At 40.2% G+C, this 18,405-nt stretch overlaps 1 protein-coding gene across 3 annotated transcripts in view; it reads right to left on the reverse strand.

Moving 5' to 3' along the window:
- LOC121175478 (zinc transporter ZIP11-like) overlaps positions 1-18,405 on the reverse strand; it is a 103,935-nt gene that overhangs the window by 23,467 nt on the left and 62,063 nt on the right. For 2 of the 3 annotated variants that reach the window (XM_041029252.1, XM_041029254.1), the window contains exon 5: positions 17,636-17,777. In XM_041029252.1, the coding sequence (XP_040885186.1) occupies positions 17,636-17,777 (142 nt within the window). The remainder of the gene's footprint in view (positions 1-17,635; positions 17,778-18,405) is intronic. The other variant, XM_041029253.1, reaches the window with a different exon arrangement.

Consider the following 18,405-nt stretch of genomic DNA (forward strand, 5'->3'; position numbering starts at 1 on the left):
CACAGAACTATCATCTAACTCTTTTCAACCACATGTCAAAGCCTTCCTCAGCATATTGTATTTAGTCAGTTGTCATGAAGATGGCTGCGCTGTGACCGATGTTTTTCATACTTGGGCCATGTGAAGATAACTTACCTTATCTCCATGACAACTGAGGAAACACCATTCACGGAGGGAGACAGTGATGAAAGCTCTGGAAAGCTTGTATGTGGATGCTGAGTTACAATCTTTTATCAAACTTCTGTTTCCAAAGTCAACACTAAACTCTGATGCTGAATTATTGCACAATGCTTCACTTTAAAAGCAAAACTTCACAGGTTTGTTATGTCTTAAGATTCCTAATATTTAAGTGAGCACATAGTCTGTTACGTGAAGGGAAAACACACTGATTGTGAACTTGCAGATTAACACTCACAGTTCCCTGTTTCAAGCACTGTACTGGACCATCTGAAAGCAGGTTGTCATATTTCTCTGCCATTTTCATGCTTGCACACCTGATCCATGGCAACATTTGAGCTTTCTCAACTCACACAAAGCACACTGTGTGTGTGTGTCTCTCCCTCTCTCTCTTTTAGCTGTGGTCGTGACTTCACTTTCAGCCCGTAACCCCAACCACCCACTATCAGCTACCTGGGAGCTGCCCGGTATAATCAGAGCATCTACTGCTGGACAGTGGGCAGCTCCAGGGCGCAAGAGTCATGTTTAAGGTCATTTCTCATTGAGTCTTCTCACCTACAGTGTTTGCTCACAGGTCTTTACAGATTCTGTAAATTCAGAAGATGGTTCTGTCACAGTGCTGTCTACAGTAAAACAAAAATCAGTACCTGAACTCTAAATGACTCACGTAACAGGACAGCATGAAACATAGAAAAGGTAAAAGGAAGGACATGGGGAAAATGAATTACTCCGGGATTTTTTTTTTTTTTTTTTTTGACAATCACCATTTATTATTGTTAGCCAGGCGGTGGAAAGCACTGATTACTGACATTATATGCGGTAGAGAAGCTAATGGTCCTTTGCATGGCCTGGATGGTGCTGTTGCACATTCTGTCAGTCAAGAATGGCCATAGACGGACCAGGTCAGATAGATTTGAACATAGCCATTAATAAAATTCAGAGAAAAGCAAATGGGCTGTGAGGGAGGAAAGATGAGGCAGGAAGATCGATTTACGTGACAGAGTGAAAGCAGGAGAAGCTGAAGCAAATAAAAAGAGACGGGGAATTGGGGAGCAGTGTGAGTCAGTGAAGGAGAAAAGTGATGGGTGGGGGGGTGTGGAAGAGAACGAAGGGATACTGAAGGAGGAGGAAGGAAAACAACAAAAAAAAGAGAGTGCGAGTGAGGCAGGTGAAAAATAATAATTTACAAATGGTGATGCTCTTAACCACAGCGGCTTCCAGCGAGTGCAGCGGCAGGGTTCACCAACACAAGCAACTAAACAATACAAAAGTCAGCAAAGGTCACAATCTAACAAGCCAGAATACTGTATCATATTCCTGTAACCCCCAGAATGATCTTTCAGCATTGTAAGGCAGAAATACTGAACAAGGGACCAAGAGTTATGATGAGAGAGGTGGAGATAAGCTAGAGCCTCAAACAAAGCCACTCACTGCGCTGATTAACTGTCCGACAACACGGCCAATAAGCCAGTGCCAACAAATTATGTCTGCCTGGCATGAAAATCCACAGGTTTGCAAACATAAAGCCACCTCACATCTATCCAGTGAAGGGAACGGCAGCTGGACAAAGCTTGGTCCATGCTGTTTCTGAAGGGCCATTTGTTCACACTGAGGTCATGTATTGTCCCCAGCTCAAATTTTTTTCCCCTGCCTTTTGTGTCCCTTTTCCCCCATCTTGGAGTCCAAAGTAAACGTGCTGAAATAATGGAGGCTTGTGAATTTCTACTCGTCTAAAGCACTATCCTAAAATCCCTAATCCCGTCATTAGCATATGGTGCTGTTTATGTCCAGCTGTCAGAAGTGTGCGACTCTGAAAACATCAAATACTGTAATAATCACACTGAATTTCAAACCAGTACATTTCATTTGAAAGTGCTTCTCAGTATAAATTTGCAGTTAGTTCCATGAGCCCATTTCATAAAGTTATGGCTAAATATGAAGAAATGTCCACTGGCTTTAATCTCACTGGATACTGCATGAAGAAAATATTATCATCAACATTAAAAATAAATGAGAGATCCTCCACAGGGAGGATATTCTGCTATTCTGCTCCTCCACAGGCGGCTAATTAGACAATATACATGTACACTTGGCTAACACAGGTGTAGCTAATGACATTAATAAAGGCTGCATTCCATTCAGGCGCTCCAGGGCTCTTACAAACTGTGCTCTCTGATTCATAATGCCTGCACGCAGTTTTGTAAATGACTTCAAGGACTGGAGCATTTTATGGAGCTGTATCTGCCACATAAGTCCAATTTATCTAGATAAGGGTAAGATTTAAAGTTATTGTGTGTTTTGATTGGAAGTTTTACAAAAGAGAAAGATTATCCTGCCAAAACCTTTTTTTTTCACCAGTTCGTAAGCCATAAATACAGAGAAGAAAACTATTAACGTCAGACTTAGAAACTGGATCACCTGAATGTTTTTTCTAACTTGCCTCTCAGGGCTTCTGTAGGTGACCAAGAGCAAAATCATCCTCCGTGCTCCGTTTCATTTTGTATTTATTAACTAGTGACATGTCTCAGTAGCATTTATGCCATTATAAAGTCACACAAAGGCTGAGCAAGGGCAAATATCAAGAAGGTAAAGCACAGTCCTTTGAGGTAGAATGCCTCCAAAATAACAATGCTGCATTACCTTGAAAAGGATTTGACAATTCCACTCTGTGAGGAGCCGAAACAGCATGACATGACAACATTTGTACAAAACTCTTTGAGGCATGAAGGAGGACAGAGAGAACCTCTGCCCTCCCTCCTGACAAAACTGTCCACAGATGAAGGAATTTTTGATTCAATTTTCCATTTCTTTTGCATCATTCTCCTCTTTCCGCTGTGGCGGCAGCAGCTGAAGGACGAAGGAATAAGATAGGACACAGGAAAACGTATCATGGAGATGCGACATAACACCTGTCATTTTACTGCTCACTGTTTCCATCTGGGCTTGAAATGTACACAGCAAGCAGAGGTTCTTCCTCAGCGGGAGAACAACACTTGAGGGGGCAAAAGAACTCCAAAAAAAGCTGACAGATGCACAGCCCTAACATATTATCACTTCATAATGTAGTTATGGTGAATGTGATATGGCAAACAGTGCCTATTTACACATCCAGCAGACACAGAACAACACGTGAAGCCGTGTTTCTTTCCACCTGAGTCCAATCATCCTTTTGTCTTTAGTTGCCCAATTCAGATTATACTTTAATGCAACTTTGCCTTTAATATGTCCATTTATGCTTCACATATTTACACTGCTAATGCTGATCACTTAATATATAAACATTTTAGCCACCGTACAGCTTGTAATCCACCCACTGATTTCAAACTGAACTGGAACAGAGAGGACGCCTGTGGCAGACGAGCTGTGTGAGAGAGACCGACAGTCACAGTAAGTGAACGAGAACAATAACAGGGAGAAAGAGCCGCGGTGAAAGCGAGTGAGAGGAAGCGAGCCTGATGGTCAGCGAAAGAGAAGGAGAGAAACAGAAAAGGAAATAGGAAGTAAACAACTAAACTTTCGTGCATCCAGTTGCCTGGCCATTGTTGCCAGGCAACTGGATGCATGACCCTGATGCGGGGATCACGGCAGTGTGTATGTGTGTAGATATACATACGTTTAAAAATAAATAAATAAATAAATAGCTTTGCCACATTGATAAGGCCACACACACCTCCAGTGAGAAAATATCTTCTCTTGTTAAGTCTAATCATGTAAGCAGGGAGAGGCAGACAGACAGAGGCAACGTGTTACAACAGCTTGCATTAGTCGAAACCATTGATCCAATGAGACTCCAAAGTGACACCTTCCCTTTGTCTCCTTGGAGACCTCTCTGCCATCAATATCAATCCATCCACTCTTATCACAGTAACATAACTAATTATTTTGTTAAGACTGAAGGGACAGAGAAACATTTTCGGTCAAGCAATGTGCATGGTACAACTCTCACGGTTCGTCTGCACAGGAGGAGTTTCAGTTGCGTTTTTCCCTCGTGTGTCTCACGTGTATCTGACAGAACAGATACGATTCTATTCTTGATCAATCACGCTTTTAAAAAGGAAACCTAAAAGGGTTTGGCACCCCTCCCTGTGTCACTGTGGAAGATGCTCTGTGACGATAAAATGAACATTTCTGACTTTTGTTAAATTTGGTTACAACCAACAAAACAAAACTGACAGTAAGCAACAGATTGTATCAGACAGTAAGCAGAAACAAGTATTGTCATGGAAACTCGACTGGACTGAGGACTGAGAATTGTCCACTAACTTGTCAGCAAATGCTTGCGCGACACCAAAAATCATTCCAATTTGATCCAATACCAGAGTCGTTATGTGTGACTCCAGCAGCAAAACAGGTACTTTTCATTGTTCTGAGAACTCTGAATGAACTTTGACTAACAATGACACAGATGTACAGCTTGTAAAAAAAAAAAAAGAAAAAAGAAAATCATTGAAATTTCTTTTGGCCACTGAACCTCTGCCTCTTCTCCTTCACTCTCTTCCATTGAAGCCCTGTATGTTTTTTTTTCCTTCCCTTTCCTCCTAATGTTGGCAGCAATCAGCCTTCCTGCAAATATCATGCTGAGAAAAATGACCAAATTACTGGGTGAGGTCTTTGCTTCTGCTGGTCTGTGAGCAGGTGAGGGTTCTTCTCTTCTGGGACTTTTGAATGGAATAATAGTATGGTATGGTTGCAACTGAGCAGTGGCTGGAGCAGGAAGCAGTATTTCTGTGCGAAACTCAAAGAGGGAGACAGTAACATTTCTATGTTACTAATGTTTGCATCATCCCTCTAGTATCAACCCTACCATAATTAATACGTACATAATCATTTGGTGTATTTGTTATCAAATTGTCGCTGACCACAGGACAGCATTCATGAACATGTGCTCATGAACATGTGCTCATGGACATTATATTCTGAACATTTTGAACTGGGCTATCAGTATGCTCTCCCTGTTTGCCTTGACTTCACTTTCCTGCACATCATGAAAGAGATCAGTGCTTTAAGACATAAACAAACATGCTAAGAACTGAAGGGATAAATAGATCAAGCACAGCAGTATGCAGAACATCATCTGGGTTTGTTGCCCATGGATCCAGGGGACTGTAGTAAACATGAACACCAGATTTGGTCTAAGCATTTTATTTTGTCATTAGGGGAGAATTATTCTCTTTCAGCGCTTCAGAAATGTTCATATGGAGTATATTCCTGCCTGCCTGGCTGTCCATCTGTCTCCATTTCTGCTTTTCTCCTTATCTCTTCCTCTCGCTGTGCTTTCATCCAGTTTAAAAAAAAAGGCACAAAATAGAAAATGCAAATGAGTGAGCACAGAAACGCACAGACAGGAAAGGAAAAGACTCTCGTAAGAATTACTTTCGGGGCAACATGTTGTTTTTTTCCTTCTGTCAATTAATGTTATTTTCGCTGTTTGAAGAAAAAAAAAAAGCAAAAACCTAAACTTAGCATTTTATTCTACTGACACTTAAAGATAAAAATGTTGGACCTGGGCACTGTGTTCTCATCAGGGGGAAACATCAGTGCTTTTTCTCGCACACATTTTGAATTGTAATAGTAGGAAAAGCACTGGTGTTGCTGATAATATTAATGATTACTCTCGTTATATTCGAGAGTCTCTGTACCCTGTGACAAGGTCGACACGCACAATGTCAATAATCATATCTTCAGCAACTATACAGCTTCTGTCTGTGCCATCATTTTATGTATTTACTCACACATTTTTCAAGTTATATTTACAGTAAACATGAGCCTACAACATGAATTAAATTCTAATCTATGCAACAGAAACACTCTGCACTGCCAACACAAAGGTAACAAAAAAATCCATAATCTATAACTTACTATATAATCAATTCTGTGGATAGTATCAGTCATAATGTTCAGTCCATTTCCATGTATTTCATAGAAGCTATTTTCTCTCTGCCTTCATCTTGAGTTTGTGATTTCCTACATTTCGCAAAATGCCTTTCAAGAGCCACCAAATAAAAGGTTTGGGTTTATTGGCTCTCAGTACAAAAACACAGCGCATGTTGGGTTTGATTTCTCAGTGCACGGTGGGAGATTTATACAGACGCCCTTGATTTTTGATTGAAAAATATTCAATAAAGACACTGAAGCGACTTCTACATTTGTGCAATAAAATGCACTGAAAAATGCAATGTACATCACAATCCTCTGTGTTTTAAATGTCTGAAGGTGGATTTTTCCTGTACCTGTGCTCCAGTATGGTATTAAACTGGGAGTGAGGGGGTTTGTGAGAGACAGATACAGAAATAAATTCAGAAATCATTTCAGTTTGCATCAGCTCTCCCTTAAGGGACCAATATCTAAGAACCATTCATCTGCCTAGTCTAACTTTTCATCTCTAGGCCACAACGGGTATGCGTACCGTAAATGACCCCTGCAGGAATGGAATATTTTCATCTTTCCCGGATGTTTCCAACCACTCTGACCTACCCAGCTCACATTTATTTCACATCAACCTCCTGGTGCATCATTTCCATCGTATACAACTCACTTAACTCAGTCCACCCAAGCCCCCAACCCATGTCAAAAACAAGGGGGAAGAGGACTTGGGCATGAAAGTTTCCTGATGATAAATTTGCACAGATAAAAGAATTGGTGCACTCATCCTCTATCTGCACTCGACATGGGCTACTCCAATCCATCCATTCATCCATTAGCTCTCTGCTCGTCCTTGCAGGTCGCAGGGAGTTTAGAGTCCATTATACTCCAAACATTAAAGGGCAAATTAGCAAAAATGTTCCCTAACCACAAGGATGCTCGTAACAGGTGCAAGGGCTCACCTGATGATCTTTTACACATGCACTGATTATGTGAGTAAAACAGTGCAAAGTGGTTATGACTGAGCAATTACTCCCGGACCATGTTAGAGTGTTTTTTTGGCCACTTTCCTTCCTCGATGTTCTTGTTGAGGCCTTTTTGCAGTGGGATTGTATTGAGATGAGTGGGTGGCTGGGGGTTAAAAGCTTGTTTTATCTGTAAATGTTAAAAATTATGAATAAAATTTGCCCGAACCCCTGCCCCCCTCCCGAAAAGAAAAGAAAAATGTGTTTTTCTCTATCAATACTGCCTGCAACTTATAATTATTATTTTAATAGCTTTAATTAGTATTATATTGTACAAAATAACCAATACGAGGTTCCTTAAATGTCAAGCATTTGTCCTGTGTTTTCCTGTTCTCCTGGTAATTGGCAATCAACTCAAGTGAGCAGGAATTAGCGGGAATAGTTGTAAACAGTGTGTCATACAAATGAAGGTTGAGGCAGATGATCATAGCTGATAAAAAGACATTGCTAATCCAAAAGGTAAACACACATATAATGATGCCATATAGACATATATCATTTGATTTAAATTAAACTGAAAAATACTTGGCTCATGAAAGTCTGACTCATGACAGCATATTTCTGTTTTCCTTGATTACTCTCCATCAGTGAGGCTGCCCACAAAAATCATCATTACCGAAAATGCCTCAGGTTTTTTTCAAGGAGAGACTAATTATAATCTGAAATTGAGGAAGTCTCACCCTCCTTCAAATGGTTGGAGACCATTTGATTTGCACAGCTATATGAGGAAACAGGGGAGGAAAGTTGAAAAAGGGAAAAGATTAGATCAATTAGCCTCTCAGTGAGGCAAAAAAAAAGAAAAAAAAAGTTGTGGACCCACAGGCTTTTTCAAGTTCGACAACCTGCTGATTCAGTGGCTGCCAAGAAACCTGCTGATGTGGGGAACTATAAAGGCATAGAGAGATTTCACAAAGAACTCTTCAACTAATTAACTGCTGCGGTTACCAATCTCACAAAACTTCTCAAGATTGACACACTCCAAAAGGAATAGAAGAGCAAGAATGAGAACAAGTACAGGGTAACTACTCTGTCTCTCTTTAAATCTGTGTGTGACAGCCTGAGACAGAGTGAAATCAAGAGTTGACGAGAGAAAGCCAGAGGAAGACGAGCGACATAAATAATACAGGAAGAGAGATGCACATTTGGTGAAACACGAAGCCCAGTCGCTGAAAGTTTTGAGTGTTTACCCCTGTGGTCTCACTAAGGGAACATCCATTTCTCCATCACCTTCATCAAACCCTCCTCCCTCTGTCCTCTGACGCCTAATAGAAGAGCAGTCTGTATTAGCGTCCTTCATCACAAAGGGGTGAAACAAACCAAAAGGAAATTCAACAGCAGCAGAGAGATTAGAGGAGCAGACCTTTGCCCAGATGGTTGTTTGTTGTTTAAATCTCAAACCAGCTGAAAAATTCTGAGTCCTTTGATTAAAAAAACTGTCAACAGAAGAACTTTACCTGGTGCACAAAGGTTTGTCACTGAAGCTCTGCACTATACAGATACCATGGTACTATATGTATCATTAACAGTACAATTATGTACCTTAATTAAGCAACAAAAATGTTCAAACTGTTTTGCTAAGAAACCAGGTGAAAATTGTAATCACCAAAGAGTAGATATTTAAGCACCCTTAACATCAGTGTTCTCCAGAGGACCTGAGTTTTTGGTTCCAACTGATGATCTTAGTGCGATCAACTAATTGGTGCAGTACCTGTGAAGGCAAGCACTAAAAATTGTTATATCACTTAGATTCCAATGGCTGCTTGTGGCAGACACAGGTCGCTGCTGTGAGTTTTGACAGTCTGGTCAGCTGTTATCACCACAACTGGAGCCAATCCTTTATAATGCAGGGCAAACACAACACTTGAGTGTGTGGGAGCTGACAGTGACTCATCACGTGTTGAAATAACATGAACAGAAAATATCTGGTTGGAATCATTGCTAACTTTAGCAAGCTAGGCAAACAGTACAACGGATCCTCCTAGATGTCTCACAGCTTCACGTTTGATAGCCAACGTCATGTGGACCTATTGAAAAAGTGGAAAAAGTAACTTTAACAGGCTGTACAATATAACTTTCTCCACTGAGCAGAGCACCACAGAAGTTGACAGCATGGCTGGATTAACCTCTTGAGGGCCCTCAGGGCAAACATTTCCTGTTGGGCCCACTTTGACCCTGCCATACAAAGCAGATTATTTCCCCAGACACCTGATAATGTTCTAGAGTTCCTTTAGAAGGTGTCAGGGAGCTGTAGGGACTATTGATGTCCTGTAAGAGTTTCTAGGAGTCTTCTGAGGGTTTTAGTGGTCCTTTATGAGGTCCTAGTAGACCTTCAGGAGGTATGCTCGTGGTGAAACATCACACAAACACACACTCTGGTTTCTTTTCCTTTAATTTATCTCCCATCTATAGTTTCAATTTTCTTTCATAAAAAATGAGGATTTAAACTTGAGTGGCCTGCATTGACACATTACTGTAACTACTGCATGATGGAAAAAAGGCTGTTTCAAACATAGCTGAAGAGAAACTCTAACAGATTTGCACTATAGTCAAAAACCACTTTGCGGTGGAAACGTTGGGTACACTTTTGGTCTCATGAGGGCCTGTTATGTGCTAGTACGACTGAAAAATGTGCTCTGGATTACAAAAAGTACTCCTGCTGTAGCTCCAGCTTGACTGTGTGGGGGAATGAAATGGACATTTGTTAACTGTATGATTGCAAGAGGCTTCTTATCAATGTATTAGCAAGGTTCCTGCTATGGTTGTGATCCCATGACTTCTGGACTTTCCATCAAAAAGTGGAGCAAACATACAGTAAAACTATTTATTTCTTCTCTTTTTTTTTCATTTTACATTGTTTGCCAGCTCCAAAATGCCCTAAAGGAGTAAGCAGTCTGGTCAATTAGACTCAGCGTGGAGGGAAATGCCAAATTCCACCATCTAACCCAATAATATGTGAAAGAAACAAAGAACCCTAAGGGAAGTCTGGTATTGAACAGCCATTACATACAACCCGTACTCAGTTTGATACAACTCTACATTTTCCTGCACTGACATGACAAATGCATTTTACACAGTGAACATGTATGATTGTGAACAACAGTACCCATGATCATGTCAATTCCCCCTCATCATAAACACGAGGATTTCAGTCATTTTCTACAACGACTCCCCCCGTCATGCAATTATCCTCTCCTCATCCTCAATTAGTGCTATAACTGTTTAATGGTACCCATTACAAACCAGTTTGACATCACTCAACTCGTCAGTGTTGGGCCTCAAACTTTTTCAGCTCGTACTGCACTGTTACTGGTGTTGTGTAGTTGTGTCTTTAGAAACAACAGGGCTGCTGTAAGCAGCTGTGAGGAGTGAATTCTGCTCTCCGTCCTCTTTGTGTTCCTACCACTGATGAGGAATAAAGCTTCAGTCAAAACAACATCCTCTTATAAATGTGCCAACATGACGACATAACAACTGCAGAAAATGTACTTTTAGAAAAAAAAACTATACCAAGTTAAGCCTCACAAGATATGAACCATAGGAGTATACCAGCAAAAGGCCTACTAGACCGTCATTGCCATGGTAACTTACAGGTAAGATTGTGGAATGATCAGGGTTTGGTTAGGTTCAGGCACAAAAAATGACATGGTTAACTTTCAGAAATGATCGTGGTTTGGGTTAAAATAAGTACTTCAAGATTACACCCCAACCTCCTCCTAATGTGGACTTATTTGCACTATTTACTACGTAATCCAGCTCCCTCCTTTGCTCCCATCACAATCACTATGCCTGCTAGATGTCCCCTAACAGTGAAACGTAACTATGGGTCATAATAAGCTGCTTGCACAGATGAGCCATGGGCTCCTTTTTACAGGTGGACAGTCTCTTTAATCTGGATCTGGCTGAGACCTGATCCACACACACAAAAAAAAGAAAAAGGACAGTATTGGTGTAGATACTGATTTAACAAACTGGTGCATACCTTATGATATCAGCCTTTAGCTTCAGTCAACCTCATAACAGGCAGACATCTAACTCTGTGTTATCTGTAACAGAGAAAATCACATCCTGAACAGAACCTACCCTGCCACAAAAGAACACTGTCCATAGGTCTGTCTCTGCATTAAGTATCACAAGTAGCACATCTACGCATACAGCACTTTTCATTAAAAGAATTGTGTAATCCAAAAATAGTACCTCCGCTCCCTCAGGTCAGTTAAAACAAAGCCTAAGCGTGTAAGTAATTAAGTTAGCAGAGGCTATTATTTGGCTTACTGCTGCATGAGCTGTTTGTGCTAATTTTATGGTTATTTTTTTAGGGCACAGTTACGGATCAAACGATTCTCCTCGTCAACATATTTCCAGAAAATCCAACGCACAGATATATGATGTGGTTGGTAAAATCCATTAAGACTTCCCTCTGATCACAACTATGGCATCACCTCCTCCTCATTATGAAAGATAGGTCATGTGGTTGGCTGCAGCTTTTGCCCGAAGGCCTGAAAAATAAAAATGATGATAAACAGATTAATTAATTAATTAAGTTAGGTGGAATAAGAAATAGAAGTATGTAGGTTCGTATTCTGCACGGTATTTGCATGTGTGAATAAAAAAAAAAACAGATCTAATCCCATTTGTCAGTCCATATAGTACGTTCCAAATTTCAATCCTAAGACCTAAATAAACAGAACGCCATAAGGCACACTTTGATTCCTCCTAATGCCGACTGAATTATTTAGGAGCCCATGCATTAAGAATGAGAAGGAACTGGAATAGTTTTGTGCGTGCATGTGTGTATGTGTGAATACATACATCCTTGAGTGGGTACATGCTTACAAGGGGCTTCTTGCCACTTCAAATACCCCGAGAATGGCAGGAAGCGAAGCACTGATCTATTAAACATGTTTCATGACTTGTAGCGTTTTTACTGACGTTGATCAGAAAGGCCAAATGCCAAATGCTCACTTCACTAGCTGACAGCACCATTATTCAGAGTTCATCAAACTGCCATAGAATCCTGTGATAAAATTCACATGCTGTATCATGACATGTGGGATTCACGCCTCTATGAACGCTACTGTAAATTACCATAAAAATTCGTAGCATCTATTTTTTTGTGCGAACAGTATTTTGTTCAAATAAAACACTAAATATACATTTAATTCAGAGGAGTGACTGTGTGGTTAAATTTAGAATGTGATTTTTTTTTTGTATTTTATTCAACACCATCACGTACAGATATCAAGATGATTATTGCAATTCTAACTTTGTTTTAGAGGTTTTAACGGGTCTGCTCTGTTATGACCAAGACCCATTTTGGGACTCGAGCCAAGGTTAAGCCAGGTCAACATCCAAGTTCAGTCTAATCAGGTCAGGTGCGGTTGCACTGCAGGTCTTGGGTCTGTAGAAACTATCCTCAGCCTGATGAGTGAGCAGTAGTGCTAAGCCCTGTCACATTAAGATTTTATACTTTGCATTGTAAAACTCTTTGCTGAATTTTCCCATTCAGCGAAGCGTCCCCTCAGACGACAAACATTTTCTGCTTGAGTTAAAGGAGCTCAGCCATGGTTTTTAGGTTGAAAAGTCTTAGTTTACCCCAAATACACAGCAAATTTGTCTGATTTAAGATTGTCAAGCACTAGACAGCTTTGTGCAACTGATGAATTTAGAAAGACATCATGTCCAAATGTTAAATTTAAGCCATAGTCAATTCAGTCTTAAGGAAACCGACCCCTGTTTGAGAAACATTTATACATCTGGCCACAGGCTTAATATCACCTGTGATATTTAGGTATAAACAATTCAACAACTACTGTGCAACATGGATAAACATTTCTAATTTAGTACAAAGTTCAGCATCTTTGTTTTTTCAAATGGAAATTTAAAAATTCATGTTTTCTAGCCTCCGTGTTCCATGGATAGTGCTAAACCACTCTGGAGGGTTGGAACACGGCTCTTTTCTAAGAAGAGAAAATCGATTCATACCTTTGAACAGAGTTCTGTCTCGGCAGGGAAAGGCAATTTAATTGAGGTTTCAAGCTGCTAACGTCCTGTTCAGGAGATCAGAATGAAGTTAAAAAAAAAAAAAAAAAGCAAGACATACCATCCACATTCATATACCACACATCTAACAGGCCCAGGGGGATACTTGGTTTGTTTATCTTCTGTGATGGCTGAAAAGGCAGAGACTCCTGCTTCACAGAGAGACCTTTGAAAGCAAGAGGCCACTTGAAAAAAATACCAGATTTCTGTTAAAGTGAAGCGGAAGACAAGAGGAGACAGCCCCCAGATTAATCAAGTACCGTCAGATTGAAAAGAGAGACCAAGCACCAATCAGCTTGAATAATTCAAAGGAAGAAAAATCTTTCTAAACATTAAAGATAACTGAAGGACATCGAAACATAGAGAGCGAAAAGTGGGTGGGTTCATGTAGGTGTGTGATACTAAGGTTGTAGGATTTGATTATAGAGTCTGGATGAGTTTCTCAAAGAGGTTTTTAATGAGATGTAATGTGTGTGAACGCCTCACAAAGATGCACAACATCTTACAAGGCCAATCTTACACTTGGAGAATATCCACTGAGCAGTGGATTGAGACTGGCCTAATGTGTAGTGTCTGAGTGGTGAAGGATGGAACTGTCAATCATCTATTGTACAACCTACTTGAAATTATGTCTATCCCGGGGTGTGCTGACGTCGACAGGCTGTGCGTGTGTGTGTGTTTGTGTGAATACTTAATTCCTTCATATCATACCCATCATGTGTCCTGAGCCTGTGTTCTACTACAACCGCAGATTAAGTTTAACAACACTGGCACAAACAACACTCATCAACATCCAGTCACAGGTCTCGAACATCCTCACGCATATTAGCCTTGAACAGCCTTATGCATATTATATTATTATATAAGCTCTCAGTATTATGCAGTTTTATCCTCTCACATTTCCTTCTCTCTTCCCACAGGCTGAAGTGGTGAGAATTCAGCCTTCAGGTTTAACTCAGCAACGACAGCACGAGCCCTCAGGCTGTGATCAGTTTCTCCTCTGTGGCCGTCGTTGTGCTGTGCAGGAATAAAGAGACTCTGATGCTGATGCTGTAATGAGCCATGACTGAAATGCATTTGCCGATTTGAATCTTTCAGAATTTCATCTTCTGAGATACAAGTCTTAGCATTTGTTGCATGAGTATATGTGAGGATGGCAGCTGGTTTGAGGTTAGAGTTGTACTGGGGGGGGGGGGGGGGGGGGGGGGGGGGGGGGGCTACCTGCAAGCAAAGCTATTGACAGTTCTCTCGACCCCTTCATCAAACACCGGCGTCAAAATCACAGGTCAGCAACCACAACTTGGCACCACATGCCCGTCAGGCATGAACACGTCAGGCCCCATGAACATTGTTTAACCAATGTTCATGGGGCTGTAGATAAATGCAACATACTGTATATGTAAAGAGTCTGGATGATGGTTTAGTTTTTCCCTCTACAAAACCAAAAGTACAAGAGAAACAACAAACAAACATCAGCATGTCTGGGTAACTTGCTCACTACATACAGTAGTAACTCAGAGTCCCTTCCAAAGCCAGTGGCATTTCATACTTTTTGGGGTTACAGGTCGTAGATGCTACTATAAGCTTATATTAAAGGGGTAAAGCTGCCACCATTACCACTGTGAAGTGCATATGTGCCACACAAGAAATGAAAGCTCGTCATTCACTTTGTGCTCATTTTGAGGATGAGAGAAACAGTTCAGCCACACGACGACATAAGATTATTCCAAATTTGATAAATAATTCAAACAAAGGACTTAAAAGAGTTGGTCTTGATAAGTCTATCAAAACAGTGATGCTATAAAGCAACTACTACTATCATTGTTTATTCACTTTTCCTTTTGCTTTTCACTGTATTGCTCTGCAGCTGGGCAATGGTACTGAAATTCAGCCCTTCTGAGATAAATTATTCGCTCTTTCTGGTGTATAAAACTGCACACTTCCACTTCCACAGTTCTCCGCATACAGCAGATTGGACATGCTACAGTCAAACACGCAGTGACATGTTTATATATATAGATATATGTAAATATCTGTGAATGCTCTTTTCTGCTAACTGTGTTGGCCGACTCATTTCCGATGCCTTCAGGCGAGCCATAGGGATGAAATGAATTTGTAAGCGATCCATAGAAGCTCGTCTGAAATATACATTCAATCTGTGGATTTCAGAGCCACAGGAAATGTACCATCACTGTAAACAAATGAGTGACGCTGGGGTCCACGGGCCATGTTTGACTGAAATGACAGCAGTCTGAAAAAAAAAATATTTAATAAGGGTTTATAAATATCCTTTGAGTTGTAGCTTATTAGAACAACATCATACTGTCTGTTCATGAATATGCTTCTTATTCCTTTTTTGTCAGAGGACAGACTTGAAGTTCTTCGAATTTTAACAAGTTTTCAAGGGTGTTGAGCACCTCCAGCTGCTAACTGTGATATACCCCTTAAAATAACATCAAGGCAACTCGAGATTTTTTACAGCACTTTCTTCAAATGTAACATTCAGTGGCTCTACAGCATGACACCAGCGATCAGCCAAACTCCCCTGACATTTAAAACTGTGAAAAAATGTCATTATCATCATTAAAACTATAAAATCTCAGTGTATATGCAAGGTCACTGTGACAATAATGGAAATGAAGAGGAGTGGTGAGTCAGAAAGAAATGACTCAGATGTGCGTCCACAGTCACAAAGGAATTAACAACCAAAAAAATAAAAAATAAAATAAAATAACACAATCTTCTAGCTATTTTTATTAATTAGCAAGGCTCAGGTTGCTATCTCACAGACACTTTTGATTGTTAATTAGTCGCTGATAAGACACACTTGGGGAGATGCCAAGTGACAGACCTTTTTGAATTTTTAACTATTTAAAATAAAAAAAACAAAAACCTTGTACTAGCATCTAAAATTAGAAGGAGTGGGTCTGTAGTGACGGCAGCTGCAGTGGCTCACGTCACCATCCGTGTAAGATGGTGACACACGGGCATCGAAAAAGTCCTGTCCTGTTCCCTCCAGACAGGGAAGGACAATGAACTGTGGTATTGTCCACCCATCTCTTTAGTAACTGTTATTTTAAAGGAGTATTCCACCAATTTAGCATTGCAATGCTTTAGTTCTGATGGACTCATGATGGATAACTTAAGAAAAAGAAAATATCTTTTTTATTCCATGTAAATTCTATAATAAATGATCCTATAATAAATAGCTTATATAAGACAGGAGGTGTAATGAGCTTGTGTCCGACTCTTTCTGCTTTTGCACTTCCTCGTTAAAAGTCAGTCAAGAACAGCCAAAGCCAACAACACACCCTGGTAATATTCTAATCAAGACGCCTCTTTTTTTTCTTGTTTCTAACTGGTTTCTTTTCATGAAATCAGGTGAAGCTACAGTCTCAGCTTATGAAAGTTGCTGCCCTTTACAGGCCTTATGCAACACATAAGGCCTGTAAAGGGCAGCATAACTTGTTGACAGTCAGCAGAATTCGATTTCCACATTGGGGTTCATGTAGCTCTAAGGATAAAAGATGACACCACCACAACTGTCTTATTATTAATAAATAACGTGTCGGCCCATGTGTCGTCATGTTTACAGCTCTTGGTTGGTTTGTAAAAAGCCAGAGTGAACTGGAACTAAAAGATAATGATGTATTTCCTTTTTTTAATTTTTTTTTTTAATGTACAAACACCCTAACATTGCCTGGTCGTGCTTGTAAACCAACACAGTTTTTACCAGGCACAAATAACCTTCTATGGTCTAAATGTTTAGCTTAGTTTTCTGTATTTGCAATTCTAATCTTCATATAATCTGCTATGAAAACAAGAGAGTTTTGAGAGAGAGGGTGTGCAGGTACAAGAACACACTGAACATAACTAATGAACTGAAATGCCATTGTATCTAAAATGTTACCAGACACTAAGGCGAGGAAACGACATTGATTCACCTGCCACAAACAATACCAGTGTGTTAACACACTCACACACACTCACACACACACATACACAAACTCTAATTTTCTCTGAGTTCTTTTTGTAAACCTATTTTTCCACTTTACTGCATTCATTTGTTCTTTAATATTTCACCATGTTATACTCTATTGTCACATCGACTTTTTACATCACATGATAGTGCGCGCAGTGTGTGTGATGACTGAAGTTAGTGCCCACAAACCCACAGAGGATCATTTTGAAAGAAGAACACCTCGTGACTGTTACAGAAGGACATATGAGGCAGAAGGAGAAAAAGGAAGACAGGACAGTGAACAGGTGACAGGTGAAAAGAAGCCATCAGAGAAGCTCCGGGTGAGATTTTACAGTGGCAGCCGATGTAGTCCCTCTTAATGCATTTTTAGTCTACGCCAGTGTGACACCATATAATAGCTTTCTGGTGGCTGAAACCTGATTTTCCCAATGGTGCAAAAGTGTTGCAGTGGCTTAAAAAAAAAAAAGAAAAAAAAGAAGTGGAGCTACAATGGCTGCAGTGGCTGTATGGTTTTGTAACAGTTGATGTGGGTATATGAAGGGAGGCTTGCCTGAGAGAGGTCCAGCTCTACCTATCCTGATGGTCATCTCTTCAGAGTCCAGGGGCTGGAACAAGGGCTGCTCTGCTTTCTCTTTGGCCAGCTTGGAGTCAGGGGACAGGGCCAAGGCAGTGTGGGGGTCAGCACCTACACCCTGTGGATAAAAGAAAAAGACAGAGGCGGAGACAGAAGGGGTTAAAATCTGTTTATATAATCTTTAGTCATGTCAATCTGGGGCTGAGGGCAGTTGTCCATTTTTCAGTCCAGTAAATATGAATATACACATCAGCAAATACTTGCATGATGACTCACTTCCTTTTAAAATTCCAGTAGCTATTAAGCTTATTTATTTATTAACCTCTCATAACTTGTACTGCAGAGCACGACTGTGAGACGGCCTCACATTTTCAATAAGAGAAACCACGTTTTTCCAGCCCAGCGACGATCGAGTGAGTGGTGTGTTAGTTTGATAGTGAACGTGAGGCTAGTTCCCTCTTACAGTATATTACACAGCTTCTGAAAGGAAGATAGATGCAAATGATGCCTCATTGAAAACCCACAGCAGCAGACGGCTGCATTATAGCTTCAAAATAAGTCATTACACAAAACTCTGCTGAAAAAAAACACAGTTTTTATATCAAAACACTATCATGATTGTGAATTGATAATATTACCAGTGAGTAAATTTTGCTTAATGGACCATGATATTCTGAATTAAAAAAATTAAACATTATATTGCACCACATTACATTATTGGCAACTTCATACATGCTTGTGTCAAG

Source organism: Toxotes jaculatrix, chromosome 21 (assembly GCF_017976425.1).
Source record: "Toxotes jaculatrix isolate fToxJac2 chromosome 21, fToxJac2.pri, whole genome shotgun sequence".
Taxonomy (NCBI): domain Eukaryota; kingdom Metazoa; phylum Chordata; class Actinopteri; family Toxotidae; genus Toxotes; species Toxotes jaculatrix.